We start from the raw sequence: 27,303 nt of genomic DNA, 5'->3' as shown, positions 1-27,303 counted from the left end.
AAGAGCTGAATAAAGGGAACCACTGTTTTAGCACTTCGTCTGGCGTCTCAATACATTTCACTGGCGACGAGAACCGGAGAGAACCTACAAGCAAGATGAATCCTTCGCAGATCGGCCGAGCACCCGACTACTTCGACCCCGAAAAAGCGTCTTGGGAAGCCTACATGACCCGCTTCAAAATCTTCCTGGAAGCCGCCGGAATGGGGACCGCCGAAGACGACAGGAAGCGAGCCATCTTCCTTAACTACTGCGGCCCCGAGATCTTCGACTTGGTTCAAACGCTCACCGATCCGCTTCCTGCCAAGAACGTGCCGTGGCCAGACTTACAATCCAAGCTTGCGGGTCATTTCAAACCCACGAAGCCAGCTGTGGTATACCGCCATCAGTTCTCCAGGATGGCCCAACGGGAAGCTGAGTCTATTAATCAATTCGCCACAAGACTCCGAACCGTACTGTCAAAATGCCGTTTTGACAGCCCAGAAGCTCGACTAACAGACGCGATCATATTCGGCATGAAAAACGCCACCGTACGCGGCAAACTCCTCACCGAGGACGAACCTACCTTGCAAACCGTCATCAAGCTTGCCCAGACAGCCGAGGTCGCCGAAGCGGCTGCCAAAGACCTCCAAAGCCACGTCAACAAAGAAACCGTCTCTAAGATCTCCTCCACAGCTGATCCAGCCGACGACCTCAGCCCTCCAGCCGCCACCGACGATTCCTGCCTCCTGCTTCCCAGCGACCCCTCACGACAACCGAGATACCCTCGCACACAAGCTCCATGCCCAGGTTGCCGGGGAAATCATCCGCGACTTCGCTGCCCGTTTCGGGAAGCCATCTGTCGCCGCTGCAATCGGCGCGGTCACATCGCTGAGGCCTGCCGGGCTCCCCAGCCAGAAGAAACCTTTTCCGCTCCGCGCCAACAGCGTTTCTCCTACCAGGCTCCACAGGCCCGTGAAAACCGGCCTCCAAGATCTTTTACCCGGAAAAACAACTCAGCCGCTAACCGCGACTACAACAGAGGTAACTGTCAAACTTACGTAAATTGCGCAAATTCAACGCAAGGCACCAAAATCATTATTTCTCTACTTTTAAATGGCAAGCCTTGTGATTTAGAACTGGACACCGGGTCTAGGCACTCTATTATGCCTTGGGACAAATTTAAAATGTATATGCCACATGTCTGTAAGTCTAAGTTAACTCAAACTGCTTTGATTATAAGGGATTTCCAGGGACATGTAATCCCTGTATTGGGTAAAATTGATATTCCTGTACAGTTCAAATCTGTTAAATGTTCCCTACCTTTGGTAATAGTGGATGGGGCAAGGCATTCCCTCCTTGGGTTAACCTGGATGGCCCCCTTAGGTATTGAGATCTCTGGCATCTGTTTAGTACAGTCCCCCTCTGATACCCCAGATTTTGTACATGAGTTTCCTGAAGTATTCAGCCCCACTTTGGGAACTTATAAGGGGGACCCTATCTCTTTCTCCATAGACCCAAAGATTCCGCCCATTCGCCTGAAACCACGAAGGGTTCCTTTACCTTTACTGCCTAAACTAGACCATCAGTTAGATCAACTTATTGCTCAAGGAATCCTAGTTCCTGTAGAGCAAGGGCCCTGGGAGACTCCAATTGTCACACCATTGAAACCGGACGGTTCGCTAAGAGTCTGTGCAGACTACAAGTCTACTATTAATAAAGCCCTTCAGCATCACCCCTATCCCATACCAGTAGTTCAGCACCTCCTACACTCCCTAGGAGAGGGAAAAGTCTTTGCAAAGATCGATCTTGCTCAGGCATACCTGCAGCTTCCGGTCGATGAGCCTACCTCTTTGGCTCAGACAATTGTCACGCACAGAGGTGCTTTCCGATGCACAAGATTGCAATTCGGGGTAAGCATAGCCCCTGGGATTTTTCAGAGCTTAATGGAGCGAGTGTTAACGGGGCTGGAAGGAACCATACCCTACTTCGATGATATACTAATTTCGGCTAAAACCATTCCCCAATTGAACCAGAGAATCAGGGCTGTCCTACAACGACTCCAATCCAAGGGCCTCAGAGTAAAAGCAGACAAGTGTGTATGGGGCACCACTAGCATTGAATTTCTAGGATATAGAATAGATAGTCAGGGCATCCACCCCACAACTGATAAATTAAAAGCAATTACCGAAGCACCTGAACCAACCAATAAGACTGAACTACAAGCTTTTTTAGGTCTTCTGAATTTTTATTCTATTTTTTTGAGACAGAAGGCAACGGTCGCAGAACCCCTCCACCGACTCCTTCAGAAGGGAATTCCCTGGACCTGGGGCAGACCTGAACGCCAAGCATTTTCTCTAATAAAGACCTTATTGACTTCTAATAGTGTGGTGGTTCAGTACAGTTCAATCTTGCCCATAAGGCTTACATGCGATGCTTCGGCTTATGGGGTGGGCGGAGTACTGGCCCACGTAATGCCAGACAACACTGAGGCACCTATAGCCTTTTTCTCCAGAACGCTGACCCCTGCGGAACGGAATTATAGCCAGTTGGATAAAGAGGCCCTGGCTTTAATAGCTTGCATTAAGAAATTTCATAATTACTTATTTGGAAGGAGGTTTGAATTAATAACAGACCACAAACCCCTTTTGGGACTGTTGCCTTCAGATAAACCTACCCCTCCGTTCATGTCCCCTAGACTGATTAGATGGGCTCTCTTCCTCTCCAGTTATCAGTATACCTTAATACATAAGGGAGGGAAGTCCATAAGCCACGCTGATGGACTAAGCAGGTGCCCTTTGGCACAAAGAGGGGAAGAACCAGTTCCTTCGGATGAGGTACTACTGTTAGAAATAGAAGAAACCCCCCTAACTTCAGCCAGGGAAGTGGCCGAGCATACTAAGTCAGATCCCATTCTTCAAACAGTGATTAATTGTATACACAGGGGTTGGCTTGGGGGACCAGAGGAGGGGGGACTGGCAGACTTTAAGACAAAGCGACTAGAATTGTCATACATGAAAGGATGTGTACTATGGGGGGATCGAGTGGTCATTCCAACTACACTTAGGAAAAAGGTATTGACTATGTTGCATGTGGGACACCCAGGCATTGTCCGAATGAAGGGTTTGGCAAGGGGGTACCTGTGGTGGCCGGGCCTAGATCTCGATATTGAACATTGGGTAGCTCGGTGTGACCCCTGTCAAGAGTCACGACCCAATCCCCCTCGAACTGCCCCCGTAGAGTGGGGAGAGCCCACTGGGCCTTGGTCCAGGATACATATAGACTTTGCTGGCCCCATCGGGTCCCAGTTTTTTCTGGTTGTCGTGGATGCCTTTTCTAAGTGGGTAGAGATAGTGGCTATGCAGAATATAACAACATGTGCCACTATAAAGGCTCTGTATCATTTGTTTGCAACCCATGGGTGTCCTGATGTCCTTGTTTCAGATAATGGGTCACAACTGACCGCACGACAGTTTGAGGTGTTTTTGAGTAATCTAGGGGTCAGGCATGCGCTAATCTCCCCTTACTCCCCATGGGCTAACGGGTTGGCTGAACGTTATGTGCGGGTGGCGAAAGAGGCGCTGCGCAGAGCAGGCCCTGGGGAAATACAAAGTAAATTAGACCAATTCCTGTTAATGCAACATATTACTCCAAATGCTGCCACCCATAAAAGCCCTGCAGAAGTCTTAATGGGGCGAAAACTAAGGTCTCCTTTAGACAGGTTACATCCTCGATATTTAAATACCATGGGTCAAGGTGAAGTGTCTGTAATACCTGAAAGAAGCATGTATCTAGGCCAGAATGTATTTGCCCGAAATTTTGATGGGGGAGTTCAATGGGTAAAAGGGAAAGTCCTACAACAAAAGGGGCCTAAAACATATTTAATACAATTAGAGGATGGCCGTATTTGGAAACGGCACATTGATTATTTAAGAGGGCGGATTAACTCTGAAAATACGCAAACCGCCATTGTAACCTCTTCCCCCAAAGCAGACTCTTATGTACAACCCGATTTGTTGGATGTAAATTTGGGCTCACCGAGGCTGGAACGCTCCCACGACACCAACGAGCCACCATCATCCTCCTCCGACGTCGATTCAGCTCCCATCCGGACTTCGCTGCAGGCCGGAGCCCCCACTCGGGCCCAGCCAGGCTCCGGATCCGACAGAGAGCCAACCTCCACCAACGAAGTTCCAGACTCAACTGATCTGCGCAGCTCTGAGCGAGCCTCGCGCAGACCCACTCGATTGGAGGACTTCATCACATGGCTCAATTGATGGACAGTTGGCACTTGACTAAGGAGGGAGGGGTGTTGAGTATGTTAATATGCCATGTAAATAGTTGCCTGAGGTGAATGCTGTTACCAGGCAGATTGGAAATGCTAGGAGGCGTCTGATTGGCTCAGACGCAGGACAGCTCTTTTGGCGCGAGCCTTAAGAGTATAAATAGAGCCGAGTTTCTCATTGCCGGCTGGTGAGTTCCCAGCTGATTGTCACTTGCGGAAAGAGCTGAATAAAGGGAACCACTGTTTTAGCACTTCGTCTGGCGTCTCAATACATTTCAGTTACGGTGACCTTTCCAGCTTGCTTCTAATACCCAAAGGCAGTAGGAGAAGTCAGATGGACTTAATGACCATATAATTCACTGAACAACTACAGTGATTCACTTAACAGTGGCAAAAAAGGGTATAAAATTCGGTATTACTCAGTTAACAACAACCTTTCTTAGTAAAATAAATTATGGTCCCAGTTATGGTCATAAGTCAAGAACTACCTGTATAACATGTCTTTTATGCTAAATCCTTATTAGATGGAAAATCATATTATTTATCATAAATCAATTAAATAATCAATGCAAAGCCTTGAAAAGCTGCCAACTTTCTAAAGTTGAAATAGTGAAGCCAGAGCAAAATCAGGTAGGGAAGTCAAGAAAAGTCAAGAATGACAAACTTTTCTCGTTTTACCTATTTATCAAGAATATGCTACTTCACACTTTCCACAAAGAGTGAACGGTAATATCGACTGCTTCTGTTACTTCCATAATAAATTTCTTCTTTGGATGATAAGAGATACTGTTTTGCTCAAGTGAAGCAAAACATTGAAGACAAGGCTCTCCAGCACTCTGCCACGCTGGTCCCCAATACACGAGACTGCATGCAATCTGTAGACAAATCATTCAGGAGCTGGTTTCTGAATTAATATAAGACCTTTAATTGAGAAGCAGGAAGCCTAGATGTTTTAATCTAGATTTTGGTACCAACTTGGGGTCTGGATTTCATGGCCTAAATAGCAATTCTTAGCTCTATAGTTTTTATGAAGTACTGTAATTCCTGGATGCAGATGAAAAAAGGCATCCAATTTATTTATTTATTTATTTGTTTATTTGTTTGTTTGTCTGCCTGCCTGCCTGCCTGCCTGCCTGCCTGCCTGCCTGCCTGCCTGCCTGCCTGCCTGCCAACCAACCTACCTACCTACCTACTGTTGTAGTTAGCTCTGCCCAGCTCCTGCCCCAAGGAATGTGCAGGTGGATATGGGGGAAACATCCACATGCCGCAGGCCTGTTTTGCTCCTGATGGAATCTGCCGACGAAGCCTCCTCTGACCAAGGAAGCGTGAGTGACAGGGAAGAGGGGAGTTTGGCAGACAGCCCAGGAGGAGATCAATCATCTGTATAATCCCTGGATTAATGACACATCCATGCATGCGTAGAATGATGCATAGGAGACAACAACTGAAGGATTATTATAAGAGAAAATGAGGCCACCTGTGGTTGGGTGGGGCTGCTGTAATTAGTGCTACAGATAAAAGTGCAGCTTGGTGTTTTAGCCTCATGGCAGTTTATCTGATTCATTGTTTCGTCAAGATCGTGGTTTTTGTGCTGTTCAAGATTGTGTGGGGACTCTCTTGACTTCAGAATTGGACTCAATTTCTCAGTTATTGGGTGAGCAATTGGATTGCATTTAACCTGTGCCTTGTGTGTACCAGAAACCCCCTTTGACATTTAAAAAGGGAGCTGTTTCTGTTTTTCTGTTTATAAAAACTTTTGGGTTTTCCTTTTATCGTGTGTTGTGTGTCTTCCTGGACTAATTACTCTGTAATTACGGGCGGTTGAAACACGCCGGCAGAACACCTACCTACCTACCTACCTATCTATCTATCTAATTTGACTTCTATGCCGCCCAATCCCAAAGGACTCATATGGTATCAAATGACAACAACTTATTAAATTTATGGCAAATTTAATAAAAATGCCAAATTGGCAAAAATACTGTCTTCCTGATCTTTGGACATGTCTGTGGTCTATCCATCTTTTCCAATTGACTGTTAATGAACTTAAGGACTCTAGTAATAAAAATGGGCAACTCCTGCTAGCCCGAAGTCTGTCACTTCTAATACAAAAGATTATTGAGTTGAGAAATGGTCAGAAAGGAGTAGGAAGATATGGCCATCAAGTGCAATCAAGAAATCACCTAAAGGCAAACAGTGCAGTTTTGTTATTGAAGAATGAGTAGGCATGGGGCCTCATAACCTCCGAGTCTCTGAGAAAATTAGAGGAAAATTGCCTTCTTCAACCCCCTCAGACTTTCTTCATGTACTCTCCAAACCGCAGTCAAAAACATGTCCTGTTACACACACACACACACACACACACATTATTTCATCCCAATTCCCAACCCATGAGGGAAACAAGTTTCTTGTTTCTACTGGTGTTAAACTGCCATTTCACCCTCATTTTGATGCTGTCCTAGGATAGCCTCAAGATATATAAAATCTGTTAGCCTTTGTCATCTTGTACCTCCTTCTCTTGGGGTAATGTCAGCTGACTGCAGTGGCTTGTAAGAGAAACAATAAAGGCATGATAGGGATTGGCAAGAGGTGACAACCAATTTCACACCATTGTGATTTTTCTGGTGAATAGCACATTCTTGAGGCCAAAATAAAGATATGAGAACTGAGGGCAGCCCCAAAATTTTAGCTACCCCCCTGTAGTTCTATTATAGCGAATCAAATAAAGATATAACAATGTTGAGCTGAGCCCAGTCTGAGCCCAGCTGAGTCTTAAGATAAATGATGCGTCTGCTAATAAATTTAAAATGGCATTTTGCCATTATAATGTCTGTTGCCTCATGTTCAGTCTGTTAGCATAAATAACCATTAAATCTTTCTTGGCAATGCTACCACTTTGTTAGTTATAGCCAGTAAAACCATTCATAGATTTGTGTTATGACATCCATAATTACAGAAATAAAGGGCATAAAAAGGGATAACTCATCAAATCCATGCTATATTGCAAAATTGCTCTTTTTTTCCTCTTCAGTTAACCAGCAGTCAATTTATCAAGTCCTCAAAACAATTTTTGAAAGGAAATTCCAAGAATAAAATGAAATGCTTCATAGGTTTAATAAGATTTTAACCTAAGTGAGGAACTCTCACAATTAATATTTGTTTCTATTTTGCATAATAGGCACAACCCTTGGATTATTCCCCTCCCCTTTTGAAGCTTTCGAAGGGCTCATGCATGAGAACGTCCTAGTTAATTTTGCCTATTAGCTTCTATATTTTATTCACATAAATCTCTTGCTCTTTATAGTAACCTATCACAGACCATTTCCATAAGGATAATGCTCTGTTATATGACTTCCCATGGATATCTAATTGTCCTTGGGACTAATTCAATTCCACACCTACATGTCCTTGGTTAACTTATCTAAAGGCTTTAGAGTTCCTATATATCCCCTTCAGATTCCTGTTAGTTATCCCCAAAGCTGCCCAGAGTTCTTAGGGGTTTGGGCAACATACAAATTGAACTAATAAATAAATAAATACATTCATCTTTCTTTCTTTCTTTCTTTGCTTCTTTCTTTCCTTCCTCCTTCCCTGTAGTTTTTATTTTCTCTAATCGCCTAGTAAGTTGTTCATGTGAAAAAAGTAACCCTGGCTTCAGATATAAATGTATATCTGAGCACATATTTCTTGTTTCATATATCCATCTGCCCCATTTTGATGTACACATTATTATAATTAATTAACCTATTTGGGGGTGGGAGGTTGAGGGGACTGAGGATTAGCTTAGTCCAAGGACAGCTGGTAAATTAATGAACTAGGTGAGATTTTAATCATGAATTTTCTGATTGGTAAGTCAGCCTCTTGAACCACATTGTTGAAACAGCTGGACACGTTGATATTGCAAACATGTTCCCATTTACCTGTATTCAGTGTGAAGGGCTAGCAAATTTTTTACCACCACACTGTGGGCGTGGCTTATGTAGGTCGCCCTGCATTTTCTTTCAACGTCTTTCAGTGCAAATTGGGTGCTCTAGGGTGGAGCTCCATTTTCACTACACCACTGAGTTCCACTCCGTCCGGGCAGCAGCCCACCCCTGCCTGTATTGCAGCACTGAAAAAGTGTGCCTACATATGTGTATGGTGTATATTTGTGTTCCTGCATGTGTAACACTGTAAACTAAGTTCTCACAGTGTCATGCCTGCATCTTTTATGATGCTTGAATCCATGCTCAAATAAAAGGAAATTGAACAACCGTATGAAAACAACAGGATATGAAAAAGATTTTCGGTGCTGTAGACTATCCTTGATCTCTAAGCATTACCGCTCAGAGCCTCATGTTTTCCACTTTAAAGAACAAAACTTTCATATACCAAAACCACTGCAATCCCATCGATGTCTATTTAATAGTCAGCCTTGCCAGAATGTATTTGCCAAGACCCATTCCCAAGTTTGTGAATTTAGAATTATTTTGCTATACTGTATTGCAATAAAAACGCCTGAAAAACCTCAGGCTAGACAATTACTGAAAGTTTGGTCCTTGATTGGGAATAAATTGCCAATCTTTGTCCTTAACTAAAAAGACACCCTCAGTACCCTGAGAAAGAGCATCAGGGACATGATAACTAATTTGCAGGTGAATGATGGGACAGAATGCTTTTAAATAACAACAAGCTTTAGAGAATGCAGCAGCCTCTCCATCACTAGACTTGCAAACTTCCTTTCAAAGGAGCAGCAACACATTCTGTCACCTCGACTCTATCCAAATTTTGTCTTGTGCATGGGAAATTTCATGTCTCACAACACTAGCCCAGGTTTCTCTAGCACAGTTATCTTTTTAAATAGTTATCTTGAATGCTGAGAAGTCCATGGGTCAATTAGTTAGTATATTTATTTATTATTTCATCATATAATGATGCTCCATTTCCCAGGATTACAAACAGTTTATAAATAAGAACCCAATATTAAAAAATAAAAAAGTATTAACATAAACATAACAAGAGGCCTCTGGTGTATCAGTATTTGGGCAGCAGAACCTTCAATTATGCTCAGATGAAAAATAATGTTTTCACAAAAAAATAATAGGGAGAGACTAGACTGAATGTAGGCTGTTTCACGGGCAGCTGGGAAATAATTTAGGCATGAGTGACCATGAGCAGTGTCTCCAAAACTACACACAAATGTAACTGGCACATCAAGATGAGTTTGTGCAAAAACTTTCCAGCTGTTCATATGATGAAATATATATCTGTAGGGGCAGTGAGGAAGAATTTTGGCAACACAAAGCTTTCTCCAAAAGAAATCTGGATTAAGAATCTGCACAGTCTTGAGCTGGATGTGGAAAGGAAGAAAAGGTTCAGGGTATCCCTAGATGCTGGAATAGGACCTTGGTAGCATTCCTGGTCAGCTGAGGGAAGAGATTATGTAACTGAGTATCACATGTATTGCCAGCTAGTGATGCTCCTAACACTGTTATGTAAATGTTAAATAGTAAAGAGAAGAGAAATGAAGAGTTGAAGTAGAGATCCTGGGCTAGACCTCTCTTCTTCCAGCAGTTTGTGACTGGGACCACAAACCAACCTTGGAGGAAAAAGACCCATCAAATACCCCTCCTGCTCAAACCTCTTAATCTTTTAGTCCAGAGCTGATATCTTAATCGAGGGTATCAAGGGCTGCCAAATTTCCTTGCTAAGACATACCACCCAAATCCTGAACCCACCACATATCAACCACAAGCACAATGAATAATATCTCCTTTCTATTAATCATCATAACTAGATAATGATTTGACAATGAAAAGCTTTGATGAAAATGTAAGTAGATACTGTAGGCCCGTGATGGCGAAATTTTGGCAAGGGTGCCACAGGTGGGATGTGGAGCCATATTGGAGGGCACCTGAGGCATTGCCTTATGTCAGCTGCAGCACACATGTGCACACTAGCCAGCTGATTTTCAGCCTTGAGGAAGACTGTTTCGCCTCTGGAAGCTTCAGGGAAGCTGGAATGCAAAATACTGCCCAATGGGCAAATCAGAAGTTCAGAAAATGGACTTCCGGTTTCCCCATTGTGCTGTTTTTCAAAGTCCAGAGGCTCCAGGGAAGCTTCCTGTAGTCTCCGGAGTGCAAAAAACAGCACAACAAGAAAACTGGAAGTCCATTTTTCTAAACTTCTGGACTGTCTGTTTCACCCACCCCAGTCTTTAGTGAGGCCTAGGCGTATGCGCAGGAGCAGCATGGGGCAATGCACATGCATGAAGGGAGGAGAATGGGTGTGGGCACATGCACACACTTCTTTTTGGCATGCCAATCGAAAAAGGTTCACCATCACTGCCTAGGCCAGTTGCCATGGTGACCAGGGGGTTTCTCCCATCCCCATTGAAGCAAATTGAAACTTTATAAAAGTTTATTAAAAAAACTTATGAAACTTATTGCTGATTCCAATACCAATCAGGGTCAAGGTCAAGAAACTCAAGTAGGGATGAAGTTCTATAACATGGAGGTCAGTAACAGCAATGCCCTAACTTTTTCCCTGGGGCCCAGTCTTGAACAAACAATAAGTTACAAATTATCTAAACAACAACACCCTTAATTGCCTGCAGAGTATCCCAGATGACAATCACTAACTGTACTTCCCTGCCATGGAGATGTAGCTGATACAACTCTTGAAAAACAAGTGGACACAACAGATGCTTATTATATTGGCTCTGACATCCAGATTCAAGTAAGATTTCCAATCCAGCACAATTTTCTTCTTTGACCAACACTTTCTGCCCTTCAAATGTTCTTCTTCCTTTCATCCCCCTTTACAACCCCTGAGAGCTGTTAAAATGCAAACACTGCAATCAAAGTTTATGATGCAGATGAACCAACCTTTTGAAAATAGTTCCAAGTGCAGAATTTTCCCAGCCACAACAGAATCTTTACTATCACCTCTCCACACCACTGATAACCTGCCTTTCTCTAACCTATTGGTGTCTCAGGGTAAAGAAGATAGCAGAAATGAAGCTTACCTTTGCTAATATCTTCATATTCCAGCCAGAGCTGTTTCTGTACTTGTTTGTTGGGATACCAGATAGAACAGGATTCCTCAAACCCATATACAGCTTCCTGTATATAGTGGTTGCCAAAATGATCCAGCAGAGCCACAAAATCTCCCCGAGATGTTGCTCCATCCAGAGAATGAAGGGCATTGCCAAATGCTGCAGAGAACAGAAATACAGCAAGCAAGGACTTAAGAGAGAGAGAAAGGCAGAGAGGGTAGGCAGACAGACAGACAGATATTTTTCTACCACATTTACATACTTCTGGGAGCTCACAAGCAGGTTATAATAATCCTTGCTCTGCCCAGTACCTGGAAGTCTGTAAAAATGAGGTTAACTGTTCTTAGTGGTTATTTTCAAATTTTCAGGACAAAATTCAGTGTGTAAAGAAGTAAATTGCCTTGTTTTAGCCTGATAAAAATGTTTAATTTCAGTAGCAAGTTCTGGGTTGTTTGTGGGGTGAAGAATTGCTCACCAAAAATTTGTTACAGCATCAGTTCTCAAAAATTAAATTGCTACCTTTGGTTGAATAATGTTATGTTTCTAAGGAACATTGTATATAGAATTGCTAAGAAAATATTTCAAGCTACTCCTAGAGAAGATGTAGACATCCCATTTGGTTTATTTCATTTAGTGTACTTTTCAGAGTATAAGACTCACCTTTCCTCCCCTAAAAGAGGCTGAAAATTTTGATGCGTCTTATACTTCAAATGTAGTTTTTTCAAAGTTTTTTCCCCCAGCCCTAATGAGGTGCTAACAATCTTCTAGACTCTTCCCAGATTGCAGGCTTGTTTTCATTGCTATTCCCTCTGAATAAGATTTTTTCAGCCCTAACAAGGTGCTTCCTGGCTTGCAGGATATTTTCATTGCTACTTCCTCCGAAGTTTTTTTCTAGCCCTATAACTTTGTAGGCTTGTTTTCATCGCTAATCCCTCTGAAAAAAATTTCAGCCCTAACCAGGTGGTAAAATAAGGTGCTAAAGCTGACTAGACTAAGGACACTAGCCAGAATACCTGCTAGGTAGATTCTCCCCGCCATTTTCCTCCCCCAAAACTAAGGTGCGTCTTATACTCTGGAAAATACAGTACATGTTTTAAGATGCATAGGAAGGTCAAATGGCACAAAATATTCAAAAAGGCAAATGTGACAGAACCCTGAATGAAGAGCCTTAAAAATTTATTTGGTCTGCATTTTCAGCAAACTCATTTGCACTCTCCAGACTTCTACTGTACTCAATTTTTATGTTTTTACAATTCTTTGAATTGTGCAGCATGATTTTCAATGGAAAGAAATGCAAGTTGTACACAAAATGCATACCTTAGGATAAAAATGTCATAATATTTGTATATACTAGTATAAAACTGTAGTAAACACTTTAATGTGAAAATTGTTCTGAGTGCAACTATGAATATATGAAATTAGTATTCTCCAGATCAAGTGGGATCACTACATCACTGATCACTAAATTGCCATCCAACAGATCTTTTGGGTACACAACTAGACAGATCTATTCCCTTCTAACTCTTACATATGAAATTGTTCATGATTGACTAAAGGAAACAGTGAGGTCCAAGGTGAATAGAAAGTTAGAATGGCTGCCTTTTTGGCTGCTGTCCCCCACCTACACCCCACTCCTGCTGACCAATCTATGACCAATCTAAAGCCACCCCACCAAGTAGTGGGCATAACTTACACTGAGAGGTGGTCATTTGATTCAAACGAACATGGTACATGACAGATCGAACCTTCCAATGTTGTAGCAAAGGATAACCAGAAATCTCACTGAAATTCACCATCCCTGTGGAAGAAACCATGGACAAAATAAGAAAGGTAAAGACACTCAGCACAAAACATTTGCAATGTAACGGTATTCTAAATCTGACATAGAATTTGAACTGATTTTCCCATTCAACTGAATTACAAGGGAAGTACATTTCTCACACTGAGCTATTTTAGGTTACAAATGAAAAATCTGTTGGTTAAAATCATTTTATCCTGTATATTCAGATTCAGAAGAAATGATCTGTTTGATTTATTTTTCCTATGGATGTGACAAAGAAGAGGTGATGCATTATGGGCCTGTATGCTATTAATTTTGTCATTGCTTTGTCTTCTCCAAGTTTAAATGCCCAATCAGATATCATCAGTGTTGTATTTTTCATTCAACATTGGACAAAGTTTATTCTCTGTTTCATGGTGTTTTCAAAGATTTATTAATTGAAGCATATCATACTATGAATTGTACTTAGGTTGTTTGAACTTACATTGCATTTATTTTGGATTATAATAAACATACTATTATTACTATATGTTTTTATTTATTAAAAACAGGCATCAAAATATTTCAATGGCGTTTACAATCAAATAGATGTGGTGCAAGGCAAGTTCTAACATAGATTCTAACTTAGAATCTGGTTTCAATTTTTTTTTTGGGGGGGGGAGTTCTGGGGAAAAAACATTTGAACTGAAATCAACATTCTTGTATCAAAATTCTTTATCATATTCTGAGAAAAATAAATAGTGGTTCTTCTATTTCCATGAATCATTCATAACTTTGACCACATTCCAATAACATATAAATCATCCCCGTGCAATTGTTCTTCATTAATTTTCTGCAGATCCTTTGAGATTATACTTATTTCTTAGACATTTATACATCTTGTATCTGAGCCAAGGAAAGCAACTATTTGCTGAATAATAAATAATTGTGTCCAGTTTCCCAGACACAATATTGCAAACTGACTTACTAATTAAATGCTCCCTCAGAAAGCAAAAAAAATTCAAAGAACAGGTATGAAGGAGGCAAACACAGTATATGAAAGAAGGCTTCTGAAAATAGAGGCCTTTTTTGTCTTGGATAGATAGAGAAGACAGGAAATTCTATGGTAATTATACCAAGGAAATGTCTATAGATGCTTTTCAGTAATTAAAAATAGCTTGGAAAGATGTTTCTCCCTGTCTTAATATATTAAGCCTCTCCTGCTCCTCATTGCATTTCTGACTATGAGGTCAACCACAAGACATTGTCTGATAGTGTTAATTTTTCTACCAGTTACATTTTTAATGAGCATTTTTATATGTGCTGCCATGGGGAAAAAAATCACAATCTTAGTCGAAGCCATGTGATGTGGATACAGATAGTTAGAAATCTCATTACATGTGCAGGAGTGACAACGGAAGATCCATCAAGTTTTTATAGTTCTTAAATGAGAAGATAAAGAGAGGTTCATCAAGTCCTCCGACAACGCAATGTTGGGAGGGAATGCGAATACCTCAGAAGACCAGCTCAGTGTTCAAAGGGACATTAGGCCCGAGGGCAGGTTCCTCTTATCATCCTATCAGTGCGCTGGGTGCGCATTGTGATGTTTTGTGCATTCATGCATTTTTTATGGTGTCTCACACATGTGCATCCCCTTGCACGATTTTGCTTCCGTGCATGCGCAGAGGAACAAGAGAAAAAAAATCACCAAAAATTAAGGGAAAAAAGGTGGAACTGCGCACAGACTGGCAAAGACAGCACCAGAACCATTGCACGCAAATTGCGCACCGGCCACTAACGGACCAGCGCACTGGGTCTCATCAGTAGGAACCCACCTCTGATTAGGCCCTGCTGTACAAAATACTGTTCAATGATGAAAAGTATCATTTTCTACATTTTGGGCAATACAAGATACAGTGGTACCTCTACTTAAGAACTTAATTTGTTCCGTGACCAGGTTCTTAAGTAGAAAAGTTTGTAAGTAGAAGCAATTTTCCCATAGGAATCAATGTAAAAGCAAATAATGCGTGCAAACCCATTAGAAAAGAAATAAAAGTTCGGAATTTGGGTGGGAGGAGGAGGACAGTCACTGCCCAGAGCAAAGGGACCATTTCTTTTCTCTGGGTGCTGGCAGAGGTTTATTATAATTATATTATTATTTTCCCCTTTTGTCGTAGCAGCACCCAATACCTACTAGACACTTAATCCTCATTAATATCTAACTTTCCTTTTCTTATGCCTAAACTAAGCAACTGGAAGGAAAGAGAGGTTGAGGGGCTATACAACAACCCCTTTGTGAGTCATGTTCATGGACTGCCTACATTGGCACAGTCTAGATTTATCACACTGCTCTGAGACTCTCAGACACAAGTCTATTTGAATAAATGGTTCTTAATTGTAAGCATCCTGGCATCTTTTCTAATGTTCCCCTTTTTTAGTATCTGACCTACAATTACACTAACTGGTAACACAATAATTACCATTCTGTGACAACATGGAGTACCTCACCAGCACCAAAATAACATAGCTCTTGTTCTTATTTTTTGTAAAATTTGTTTGATATTTTTGAATCTGGCCATAAAATATTTGCATTTTCTTCTAGTAAGTCATATCTATATTGCAAAACTTTAAGACTAAACAAATGACAGGATTCAGAAACTGAGATCTGAGAAATTTTATACCACAAGCATTTCAACCCTGTATCTGCTTTTTCACAAAGCACCACTCCACTACTCATGTCAACGCAAACCCTGGCCTTTGCAGATATGTAAATTAAATGATTTGTCTCACAATGCACATGTTGATTACCCCCTCGCCTCCTACCCAAAGAACCTATCAATTTAAGGGAAAATGCCAGTCTCAAAATGGGTGAACAGTGTGGTCGGGCAGTAGGAAAAGCAAGTAGGATGCTTGGCGGCATAGCTAGAGGTATAACAAGCAGGAAGAGGGAGATTATGATCCCGCTATATAGAGTGCTGGTGAGACCACATTTGGAATACTGTGCTCAGTTCTGGAGACCTCACCTACAAAAAGATATTGACAAAATTGAACGGGTCCAAAGACGGGCTAAAAGAATGGTGGAAGGTCTTAAGCATAAAACGTATCAGGAAAGACTTAATGAACTCCATCTGTAGGGGGGACATGATCGAAACATTTAAATATGTTAAAGGGTTAAATAAGGTCCAGGAGAGACCTTATTTAACCCTTTAACATATTTAAATGTTAATAGGAAAGTGAACACAAGAACAAGGGGACACAATCTGAAGTTAGTTGGGGGAAAGATCAAAAGCAACATGAGAAAATATTATTTTACTGAAAGAGTAGTAGATCCTTGGAACAAACTTCCAGCAGACGTGGTAGATAAATCCACAGTAACTGAATTTAAACATGCCTGGGATAAACATATATCCATCCTAAGGTAAAATACAGAAAATAGTATAAGGGCAGACTAGATGGACCATGAGGTCTTTTTCTGCCGTCAGACTTCTATGTTTCTATGTTTCTATGTAACTAATAGCTTCAGATAAACTGGAACTAAAACAGAAATAACTTGACTCAATTCCAAAGCAGATGATAGCAGTTTGAGGACTGACCCATGACTAATGCAAAAACTAGTGAAAATGACCTTTGAAAGAGATCACTTACCAGTTAGAAAATCTGGATCAGGAGTAGGTTCAGACAACTCCTCTTGGCACTGATTCTCCAGTGGAACAGTGGCCAACATTAGTCCATCTGGCAGTTGTTGCTCCAAACCACGAGCAAAGTTATTCATCCTGAAAAGTGCCAAATGAGAAGTTCAAAGCAAAAGTCAGTTCCAAGCAAATCTATCTAGCTATTTCCTAAACTAAATTCAGAAGAATACCAATATTTCTTGTACAACTTATACAATACTGTAAACACCTTCAAAGGCTTTGAAGGTTCTGCCATTTTTTTCTTCAAAATATATTTGTGAAAAGTAAACTGTTCAGCGCGATTTGAAACCAGATCAAATTATGACAACAGATTGAGTTCTTCACTCATCTTTATCACTTTTCCAAATTTCATTCTAGAAGTTGAAATATGCCACCATATGCAGGCTCACAGATCTCATTAAAATCTGTAATCAATGTATCAAAGTTAAGTAGAAGTAGAGTATCATGAAAACATTTTATTTCAATTGCTCCTTTCGTTATTAATTTTTTTCTTTTTCGAAAGGGCATTCTTCAAAATTGTTAAAAATTGTTTCAAAATCCATACATCAACATTAAAGGATTCCTCATGACCATTAATGCTGCCAGTGGAGCCTTTCTTTGGGCTCCATTTTTGTCCACCAGCTCTTACATATTGAAGGATTAAAGAACGGTGTGAATGTAGAACCAGCATGTGTAGAGCTTTTCTTCAAAAAGAAAAAAGTTAGGCCTGTAAAATTTCATTTGCTCCAATAAGAAACTTCACCTACAGAGAAATGGGCCTTTCACATGGGCCCTTATTAAGTCTAATTTTAGACTTAATAAGTAAATGAGAATTTGCCAATCACCTGTAAGAAACATCATTAAATAAAAACTCTATTTTCTCTAGAGTGTCATCATCTATCTAGAAATTGTGATTAAAAGACAACCAGTGTTTTTCAATAGAAAATCAAAAGGTAATGGAATTGCATGGATAACTATAAAAGAGACTTTTATAGTTATAGTTATAGTTATATAATGAGTATTTCTTCTAAAACTCCTTTATTTCACACCTGCCCAAGATATAATATTTTAAAACATGCAATCGTTTCATGGATAATATGTTCTCTTGGTAGAGAGTATAATTGCAGAGGTCTCTGCATGAATATTAATATCTTCAGGAATTGGGTGAATAGTACTAGAGAAAGATCCTTCAATAGAAGTTATCCATCTCTAAAAGATATTCACTTGAGGTCAAATTCCAGGTCTTAGAGGCAAGTGAGGAAACCTGGGAATTTTTTCAAATGAAGTTTTATTAATTTTCTATTGTTTACCTTTTGTTAGTGCTTAATAAACATCATGTCTGGGTTGTTTTATTTGCTTAGCAATATAGATTGCGTTCTTAATCTCCACTCCCTTTTTTGCCAATCACTGGTAGAAAAAGTTCCATGTTTAATAATAATCTATATCTTCTTTCTGTTTAACTTTCCAATTGAGTTGAAGGGAAATTTTAATTTGCAAGTTGCTTTGGGAAGAGCTTTGATTTGCTCAGTATATGATGAAAAAGCACTATGGATAATCTAGTGCAGATAAAATGCGAAGAACAGGATTTGGAATCCCATAGAACACCAGGCTTTCCCCCCTAATATAATCATCACCTGAATGTCCCCTTCAGCACCTGCCCAGGTGCCAACTCACGAGTTTGATTGTTGTAGCCATAGAACATTTCTCCAAAGAGAGTTTGATTCATGGGCAGCTCTCGGCTCTCTTCACAATCAGCACCCCCTGGACAGGACTCCGAAATTAACTGACAAGACCGGCCATCCATACCTAGCTTGTAATCTTCAATGCATCTGCCAATGATGAGAAAACTATTTAAATTTTTTACAAGATTTCAAAAGAGAAATATAGTTTGTGCTCAAGAAAGAACCTGTAGTGTAAGAACCTATACCGTCACACAGGTAAAAGATACAGTACCTCCCTTACAGATTTATAAAATCATGTGAGATTAATATTTAGATCTAATTCCATGCTTTTTCATATTTCTTACCTTCAGCGAAACTTCTCCATGCATGACTTTTGTGCCAAGTAATGCCTGATGCTGGAGTATTTCTTAAAATGCCCCTACCAATTTACATGGAGATAAAAAAGGACCATGCTGATATTGGTATGTGGAATTCAAATGAAGAAATTATCTCCGTTAATTGAAAAATGGACAGAAAAAATAAGTGAATAACAAAACCACTGAACAACAGTTGAATGAAATGAGCAAAAACTGTTAATCCCTAATTGCTCTTATTCTTCTGAAGAAATTACTAAAATCTAGAATGTGAACTGCAACTCAACAAAAATTGGAGGGCCACAGGTTTCCTATTTTTTTTTTAATGACCATGAAATGTTTCAACCTCTTAATTTGTTATCAGGAACCTGTTATGAAAAATGTCATGATAAATATGAGTTTCTTTCATTGTAACAAATTATATTATGATAGGATTGAACAAAAGATTATAAATATTAGTGGCATGCAGTGGTGGGATTGAAAGAATTTTAGCAATTGGTTCACTGCCCAGTTGCTGGGTTGGCATGGCCTATTTGGCCTCCTACACCATGGTGGAGAGGGGCATTTTCACCCTTCCCAAGCTCCAGAGACTTCCTTGAGCTTCCAGGAGGGCAAAAATGGCCTCCCCGGATACTGAAGCCCTTCCAGAGGCCGGAAACAGGCCCCTTTCTGGACTTCCAATAGGCCCAGAGAACAGATATGTGCTGCATTCATACTCTCATGTACTTTCAGGAACTGAATTAAGTGCTAGGAAATACAGTATTACTATTTTTTCAGGAAAAAAGAACAAAAGGGTTCATATGCAGACTCAAAACACATGACACATGCTACATATAATTATTGCTGGCATCAAGGGAGCATACAGTATATGAAATGTTAAAAATCTTTTAAAGACAACCATTGTTATATATTCATAGGTATGGACTACATTTGGCAGGTTTCATAGGAAGGAATACTTATTTAGATACCACATTATAGAACAGAAAGCAATAGTTAGACAAAATTTAAAAAGTAACAAGGATCCACAGGGAATGGTAAAAAAAGAAAAGCAATCAAGATTACAGTCACAAGAATATAATTAAATCTCTACCTGCAACCCACTATTTTAATTGCACTATTACAGCTGCCACCTTAACTTTTTTCTACTGACAATCTTGAATATTAAAGTTATTATTATATGGAATAGTCAGGAATTAATTATTTCGAAATGAGTATAAGCAGCAGTGAAAGGAAGCGACATTGAAATAACACAACATTTGCTACAAGTGTGCTACCACTGTATATATTGTGGGTGGAACTCACCCGCAAAACATAAGTATATTGTACAAAGAAGGGTCTTCTGGTAATGGCATCATATGTTGTAGACAGAGTTGTTCGCAACCGCCATTGAACCCATCTGAACAGTCCACTCCTATGTGGCGATCGTAGCAACCCGTGCCATCTTTCATGGGGCTAAGGCTGGGGGGACACTAGCAGAGGAAGAAGAATAGCAACACAAACCAGGTGAGCACAGATTTTATGCAGAGCAATTCCTTTGCACTGCACAGTACACAAAAGATTCATTACACTCAACAGAAACATCACAAGGATTATATGCTCAGTTTATACAGTGAGGAGAAAAACTAAATTAGTGGTATTGTTTCATCTTATCATTAACAGACAAACTTGAGATTTGTGGTAGCTTTTTGTAAGTTTTCTAGTCAATTTCTGCTATTTAATTCCACAGTATCAATTCACACTTCGATCTTACAATCTGTGCTGCAGTTCCTTCCTGTTGCAAAAATCTCTTTGTTTTCATCTTTACAGTTTTTGCAACCATTATTAAAGAGTATAACCTCAAATACGCATCAACACCAACCAGAGTGATTAACAGTCAAAGCCAGCACTCTATTCCCTCCAAGTCATTTTCAAGAGGAAGATGTGTTTGCAAAAAACTATGAACTAGGTGCTGCCTTGGGCTACTTTAGAAAACAGCCATACATTGGTTTATATGCTCAGCCATGAAATAGACGAGATCTAGAGGCTCTCATTAAGTAGAAACTACTTTTTCAACTTGTTTTCATTTTGAAATTGTCCAACCCATAAACAAGTCCAACTGAAGTGAATTAAAGGGCTATAAAGCTGACTGATAATACCATCAATAAGGCTTTGCTTTCAAGTGGGACATTTTGTAGGATAAAGTAGGAAGAGCTGCAGGCTTTTCCACTCCTCCCCTTTCTTCTCTTTTGGCATATTTGGATTTAACAGAGGATTTCCATCCGAAATGTTTTTTCCCCTTGTGATCCTGGTGATGAAACTCACACAATAAGACACAGGTTGCTCGATGACATTAATTCTGCAATTTCCAGAACAAACGGTCCCCTGTAGGCTCACTAGACTCTCATTCTGCCCCAAGTTGCTCCTCCTCCATCCATGCCAGCTGGAACGGCTACGCACAGGAGAATTCTAAATGTTTGCATAATGCCAGTAGTCAATGAGAAGACCCAGATGTTTGGGGTGATGGCAAACAAGCAAATGAAGAGTCTAGGAATCCTGCCCAGCACCCATCCTCATCAGAGTGCCTTCCCATCTGGCTGACAGGATGTGCTTCAAAGTTAGGGGTGGACAAAAGATATTTGGGTATATGTTTGTTTTTTCTGATTAATTTATTTCTTTGCAGCTCATGACTTACACAAGGGCTTAGAAAATTACAGAAAGATTAATCTTTTTACAGGAATGCTTTTGCACGACTCCCTATTAAGTGATAGAGGTCTTTGGCAGGAGAATTTGCAAGTGAATTGCAAGCTCAGCTTACACAGGTAAAAATATAAAATCTGTGCCCTTAATGTGATGTTGTCTCAGCTTTCCCCTGTATGCCAGACACAAATCTGTGAGTTAACTATACTATAATTGGAGTAATATTGCAGGGGTGAGTTTGTTGGGAGAGATTGGCGGCTTTGTTTTGTCTGTTAGTTTATTCCTTACATCAATGTTTCTTAACAGTGGCAGCTTTAAGATGTGTGAACTCCTACTCATGTTGGCTGGGGATTTCTGGAAGTTGAAGTTCATACATCTTAAAATTGCCAAGGTTGAGAAACATATATCACCACCATTTATTCCACACTAAAATTTAGAAAGACCATCACCTCGGCCCCTTTTGGGAAAATTCCATCAGAGCCTGACAAGCTCTCCTTGTATTGCTGGTATGTTGAGCTTATCTTCACAATTTATTTCACATAAATCCAAAAGGACTTTTATAATTCCATGCTTATGGAATTACTTTCTTACAGACTAGATAGCTGGATTCTCCTTCCCTTTCAACTCCCCTTGATTACCTTTTCAGTTTGAGAGTCAGTCTGATCTAGTGGTTATGATATAGAATTAGTACTCAAGAGATGCAAGTTCAGGCCAGACTTGGAAGCAGACTGGGTGGCTTGGGGGCAGTCAGGGTTATTTTTATGGGGGGTGGGAAGAGTAGTAGTAATGTGTTTGCTTCTAAATATTTTTACATTTGTACAAGTATGTTTGTGAATAGAACAGAATAGAATAGAATTTTATTGGCCAAGTGTGACTGAACACACAAGGAATTTACCTTTCTGCACATACTCTCAGTGTACATAAAAGAAAAGATAAGTTCATCAAGAATCATAAGGTACAACACTTAATGATAATCCTGGTACGAATAAGCAATCCAATCATATTAGCAACCAGTCAATATAAATTGTAATGATAAGTTAAAGTCATGCAGTCATAAGTAGGAGGAAATGCGTGATGGGAATAATAATATTAACAGTAGTGCAGACTTAAATAATAAATAGTTTGACAGTAGTGAGGGAATTATTTGTTTAGCAGAGTGATGGCATTCAGGAAAAAATGTGTCTAGTTCTGCTGGTGTGCAGTGCTCTTTAGAGTTGTTTTGAGGGTAGGAGTTGAAACAGTTTGTGTCCAGGATGTGAAGGGTCTGTAAATATTTCCACAGCCCTCTTTTTGACTTGTGCAGTATACAGGTCCTCAATGGAAGGCAGGTTGGCAGCAATTGTTTTTTCTTGAGCTCTGATTATCCTCTGAAGTCTGTGTCTGTCTTGTTGGGTTGCAGAACCAAACCAGACAATCATAGAGGTGAAGATGACCGACTCAATAATTCCTCTGTATCTCATTGAGCAGTTTGAGCTTTCTGAGTAGGCACAGGAAGAACATTTTTGGTTGCTTTTTTAATGATGTTTTTGTTAGGTATCCATATCCATTTGCGATATGGTTGAACCTATAAATTTGAAGGTCTGTACTGTTGACACTATGTTTTCTAGTACTGTAATAGGTGAGTTTCTCCTAAAGTCTATCACCATTTCTATGGTTTTGAGTGTGTTCAGTTCCAAATTGTTCCAGTCGCACCAGAAGGCTAGTTGATCAACCTCCCATTTGTATGCAGATTCATCATTGTCTCAAATAAGACCAATCACTATTGTATCATCTGAGAACTTTAGTAGTTTAACAGATGGATCATTAGAGATGCAGCCATTGGTATATAGAGCAGAGGAGAGAGCTCATAGCCTTGGGAGGCCTCTGTGCAGATACCTGTACAGGTATCTGATGTGATTCTGCTTAGCTTCACCTGCTGCTTCCTGTTGGTTAGGAAGCCACTTACAAATGTGTTCAGGTACCGCTAGCTGGTTCAGCTTAGTTAGAAGAGTGTCTGGAAAGATGGTATTTAATGCTGATCTAAAGTCTACAAAGAGGACCCTTGCATAGATCTTTGGAGATTCAGGATGTTGTAGGATGTAATCCAGAGCCACATATAAATATAAATACATACATTTTTTTTTAAAAAAACTGCCTTGAGTACAATCTAACAAATTAAAAATGAATTAATACTTTTCCACATTGATTTAGTGTTTAATTCAGTCCAACCATATTGTGGGTCATCAGCAGAAAATTCCAACAATGGCAATTTTCTGCATCCTTTCTAAGTTCCCACCATCTATCTATATAAAAGTGAAAACCATTCATGCCCTGATCACAAAATCTCCAGAACCATAAACCCCACAAAGTTGAAATTTGGCACGTATGTTCCTTTTGGCTTCTAAGTGCTCGCCAAGAAAGGATTTTTCAAAGTGACCATCAGATCGTTAGTATTTCTTATATCTTTATTAACATGCTCTGATGCTAATTAGATGATCTACTCCCCCTCCCAACCTGAAAATAACTCTGGAGAGAAGGGCAAGCATAGGAGAGGCTTCTGAGGGCGAGCCTGTGGGAGAGACTGAGATAGAATAGGGGAGGCTTCTGTGGGGTAAGGCCGAGGGAGAGAATTGCCAATCCCTTAGTACCAAACTTGTTGGCATGATAATTCAAGAGAAATAAAAATATCTTGCACATTGGAAGCCAGCTGGGAAGGTCTCAAGTAGTGATCACATGATCTCTGGATGCTGCAATCATTGTAAATATATGCGGGTTGCCAAGTGCCCAAATTTTGATCACAACTGTGGGGATGCTATGAATGTTTACATACAAGGAACAATTAGGTCATTTTTTTCAGTGCTGTTGTAACTTCGAACACTAAACAAAACAAATGGCCAGGGCTACCTGTATTTTATTTATATGTTACTGTGTTCTCTTTCTCTCCCTCCCTCCCTCCCTCCCTCCCATCCCTCCCTCCCTCCCTCTCTCTCCGTCAATTACATACCCTTTTAAATGGAGTTTGACAGTTAAACAATATAATGGATTCTCCATGCCCTTATGGTATCTATAAGAGTGACATTGCAATAGCGGAAAGGTAAATGTGTTGCCCCATTTTACTCAATGGAGTGAAGACCTGATTACATTGCTATCAGTCTGTGTGGCACTTCTAATATACTATACATGTTTATATTTGTAACTTATTGTTTTAATTAATTATACCCTTTTGGAGGGTGTTTTTTCATGTATTTTTAAGCACTTGTTACACATTTTTACAACATATGTATTTGTGTGTTTTGCTCCGCTTCCTTTTTTCTTTTTATTTATTTATTTTAAAAGCAATAAAATATTACTGGGGAAAAACACCTTGTGGACATGGTTCTCTCTAACAGCTGCATCTGGGGTTGGAATAGCCACAGGGTCTGCCTGCCTTATCTCATTGCACCACACCAGCACTAAAACTCAAGAGAACAGGATTTAAGATTTGCAGATATAACACGGTGATAGTTCAAGACCAGGATTTCTCTATTAGATGTATTATTTATATGTCTTGTCACATCTTCCATGAATATTTCTATCTCACAAAGAAGCACATTGGAAATTATAATTATAGATTAGCACTGGGATGAACAGGTCTGCCTGGTCTGCTTTCTCTCACGTGTAATTTTCTTTTCTTTTCTTTTTATTCAGTTTCAAGATCTTTCTATAAGATAAATTCAGGCATCTCAAAGGAAATTCTTAGCCATTCTTGCTTGGTATTATCTATATTGACTGGCTTAAATCTTCAAGGTTCCAAACTTGAAGTCACATAAGGCCTTCTTTGTTCTCTCTAAAGATACCCAAGATTAAACTATGGGCCTCCTGCGTATAAAGTAATGAGGTATAACCATTCCCTTCAAGAATAATGGATGAATAAAACATTCTGCACTTTCAGATCAATAGGTAAGATATGCTGGTGTGTGCGTGTTTGTGTTGTGTATACACGTATACACATCTGATAGGTACAGAGCAGTAGTGGGTTCTAAATCCTGTTGCTACCGGTTCTCTTGTGAGTACGCGCAATGCTTCTGCGCATTCACAGAAGCTGGGCAGAGCTTGCCGCCACTGCTACTGGTTCACAGAACCAGGCCGAACTGGGATCAACCCACTGCTAGTACATGGAGATATTAGTGAAAGGTACACAGGTTTAAATGCACATTATTGATTATATCAGCATAATACAATAGTTCACTGTCCAATTCTCTATATTTAGAGAGGCTATGATTTTTTTTAAAACCCAAAACTGTTCTTGTTGGGAAAGGATCTCAAACAAGTAAGGAGTTTCCAGATTGTTTTCATACAATTAAAGGGGTGAGAAATTACAAGAGAGGGAAGACATTCCAACTATTAAGCCAAAACGCAAGAATGTTTGCAAAATGCATTCAATCTATGCTTAAATTATAAATTATAAGAATGTGCCCAACTGTGAGACTGCAAAAATTTTCAAAACTCAATTCTGCACCCCCACCCCAATCTTAAAATTCCATCTTCAAATAGCAACAATGATCACTGAATTACTTTACAAGATTTGGCCACAATAGCATCATGTTTCACTTCAGAAAGCACCAAGAGGTTTTCATAAATGTATCATTCTGATATATCCCCAATATTAATTCATTGTTTAAAATGGATATAAATTTGTTTAAAACTGTCTACTACTGACTAAAATGATTATATATTATCAGCTTAGGGTGTGCACTTGCCTGCATTATGAAGCAAACTATAATGTTAAGAATGTTTTATGCATGAATGTATGAATTATATTATTAAATGTTGTAATTTTGCATGTTTTCTAGCTTGAGTACTACAGAGAAGGGAATTCTGTGCACAGATTCCTCCTCTTAATTCGTACTTCTGCTGCTGTCAGCAGACTCTCTCAGCAGCTATTTTAGAGGTAGCTGTGTAAAAATATTTCCATTTGCTGATCCCTTCACTAATTCTTTTACACATCCATCTTTGGCACAATGCCTCTCCCAGCACAAAAGCAGGTGAAAAGGAAAAATGTCAGCACTAAGACACATTCAACAGCTTCACAGCCAGAGTATGAAGCAGATGGATTGCTTTCCACCTATTTCTCATGCCAGCCCTGGTGCAAAGGGGGTGGGGCAGGAAGATGTGCTGTGAGTCAATGAGATACAGTGCAGAGGTGGATGAAGGGAACATCTGCCACAAAGCACTTAGCGTGTATTTCCTCGTAAGAAAAGAAATTGGCAGATGCACAAAGACAGCAGGCAGGGAAGGAGTATACTCTAGAGAAAGAATTAGTTTCTTGGTTCAGTCCCCATGTTACTGCTTAGTAGGATAATGTCAGTGCCAAAACCTGAGGGAAGAATTGACATTTTCTGATCCACAATCTTTAGTAGCACTCTGTTTAAGCACAGAAGCTCTCTTGTTCCCAATCTCAGCTAATACAACATGTAGAATTTCTAAAGCTTAGAATTAAAAGATGCTTAATCCACAGAGGTTATTCTACAACTTTCCTTTCATAGTTCACTGCAAAGACCCGTAACATTTTTCATATTTTGTGGGTTCTCAGTTTTCTTTCCATAAACTCCACCCAATTAAGATTTTCTCAGTCTCCCTATACTTTTGACTTATTCATGCTTCTTTTAAATATTAACCATGAAATCTGAGCTACAGTCTTCTCTATATATAACCAAACTACATCAACAAGCCTCTTTTATACTGGTTCACTTTTATATTCAGTCAACATTTGTTTATTGTTCATTCATTCTTGACCCTATTATTTCTTTCATCACATGTATAGCCTTTCAATGCATTCAACATACATTTCTCCTAACAAAAGTACCTACTTGTAGTTGGTTGGTATGTCTGCTATGTGGTTCACTA

At 39.9% G+C, this 27,303-nt stretch overlaps 1 protein-coding gene across 1 annotated transcript in view; it reads right to left on the bottom strand.

Moving 5' to 3' along the window:
* The window catches only part of ASTN1 (astrotactin 1), a 182,590-nt gene that overhangs the window by 61,811 nt on the left and 93,476 nt on the right, over positions 1-27,303 (bottom strand). Inside the window, exons 10-14 of the mRNA XM_070749042.1 lie at positions 20,065-20,231; positions 18,362-18,556; positions 16,702-16,829; positions 12,991-13,095; positions 11,268-11,456 (exon numbers count right to left, since the gene is read on the bottom strand). Coding sequence (XP_070605143.1) covers positions 11,268-11,456; positions 12,991-13,095; positions 16,702-16,829; positions 18,362-18,556; positions 20,065-20,231 — 784 coding nt within the window. The remainder of the gene's footprint in view (positions 1-11,267; positions 11,457-12,990; positions 13,096-16,701; positions 16,830-18,361; positions 18,557-20,064; positions 20,232-27,303) is intronic.

The sequence above is a fragment of the Erythrolamprus reginae genome, chromosome 3 (genome assembly GCF_031021105.1).
Source record: "Erythrolamprus reginae isolate rEryReg1 chromosome 3, rEryReg1.hap1, whole genome shotgun sequence".
NCBI classification, from domain to species: domain Eukaryota; kingdom Metazoa; phylum Chordata; class Lepidosauria; order Squamata; family Dipsadidae; genus Erythrolamprus; species Erythrolamprus reginae.
Note: the sequence above shows the minus strand (reverse complement) of the source record. Positions and strands in the feature narration are given on the sequence as shown.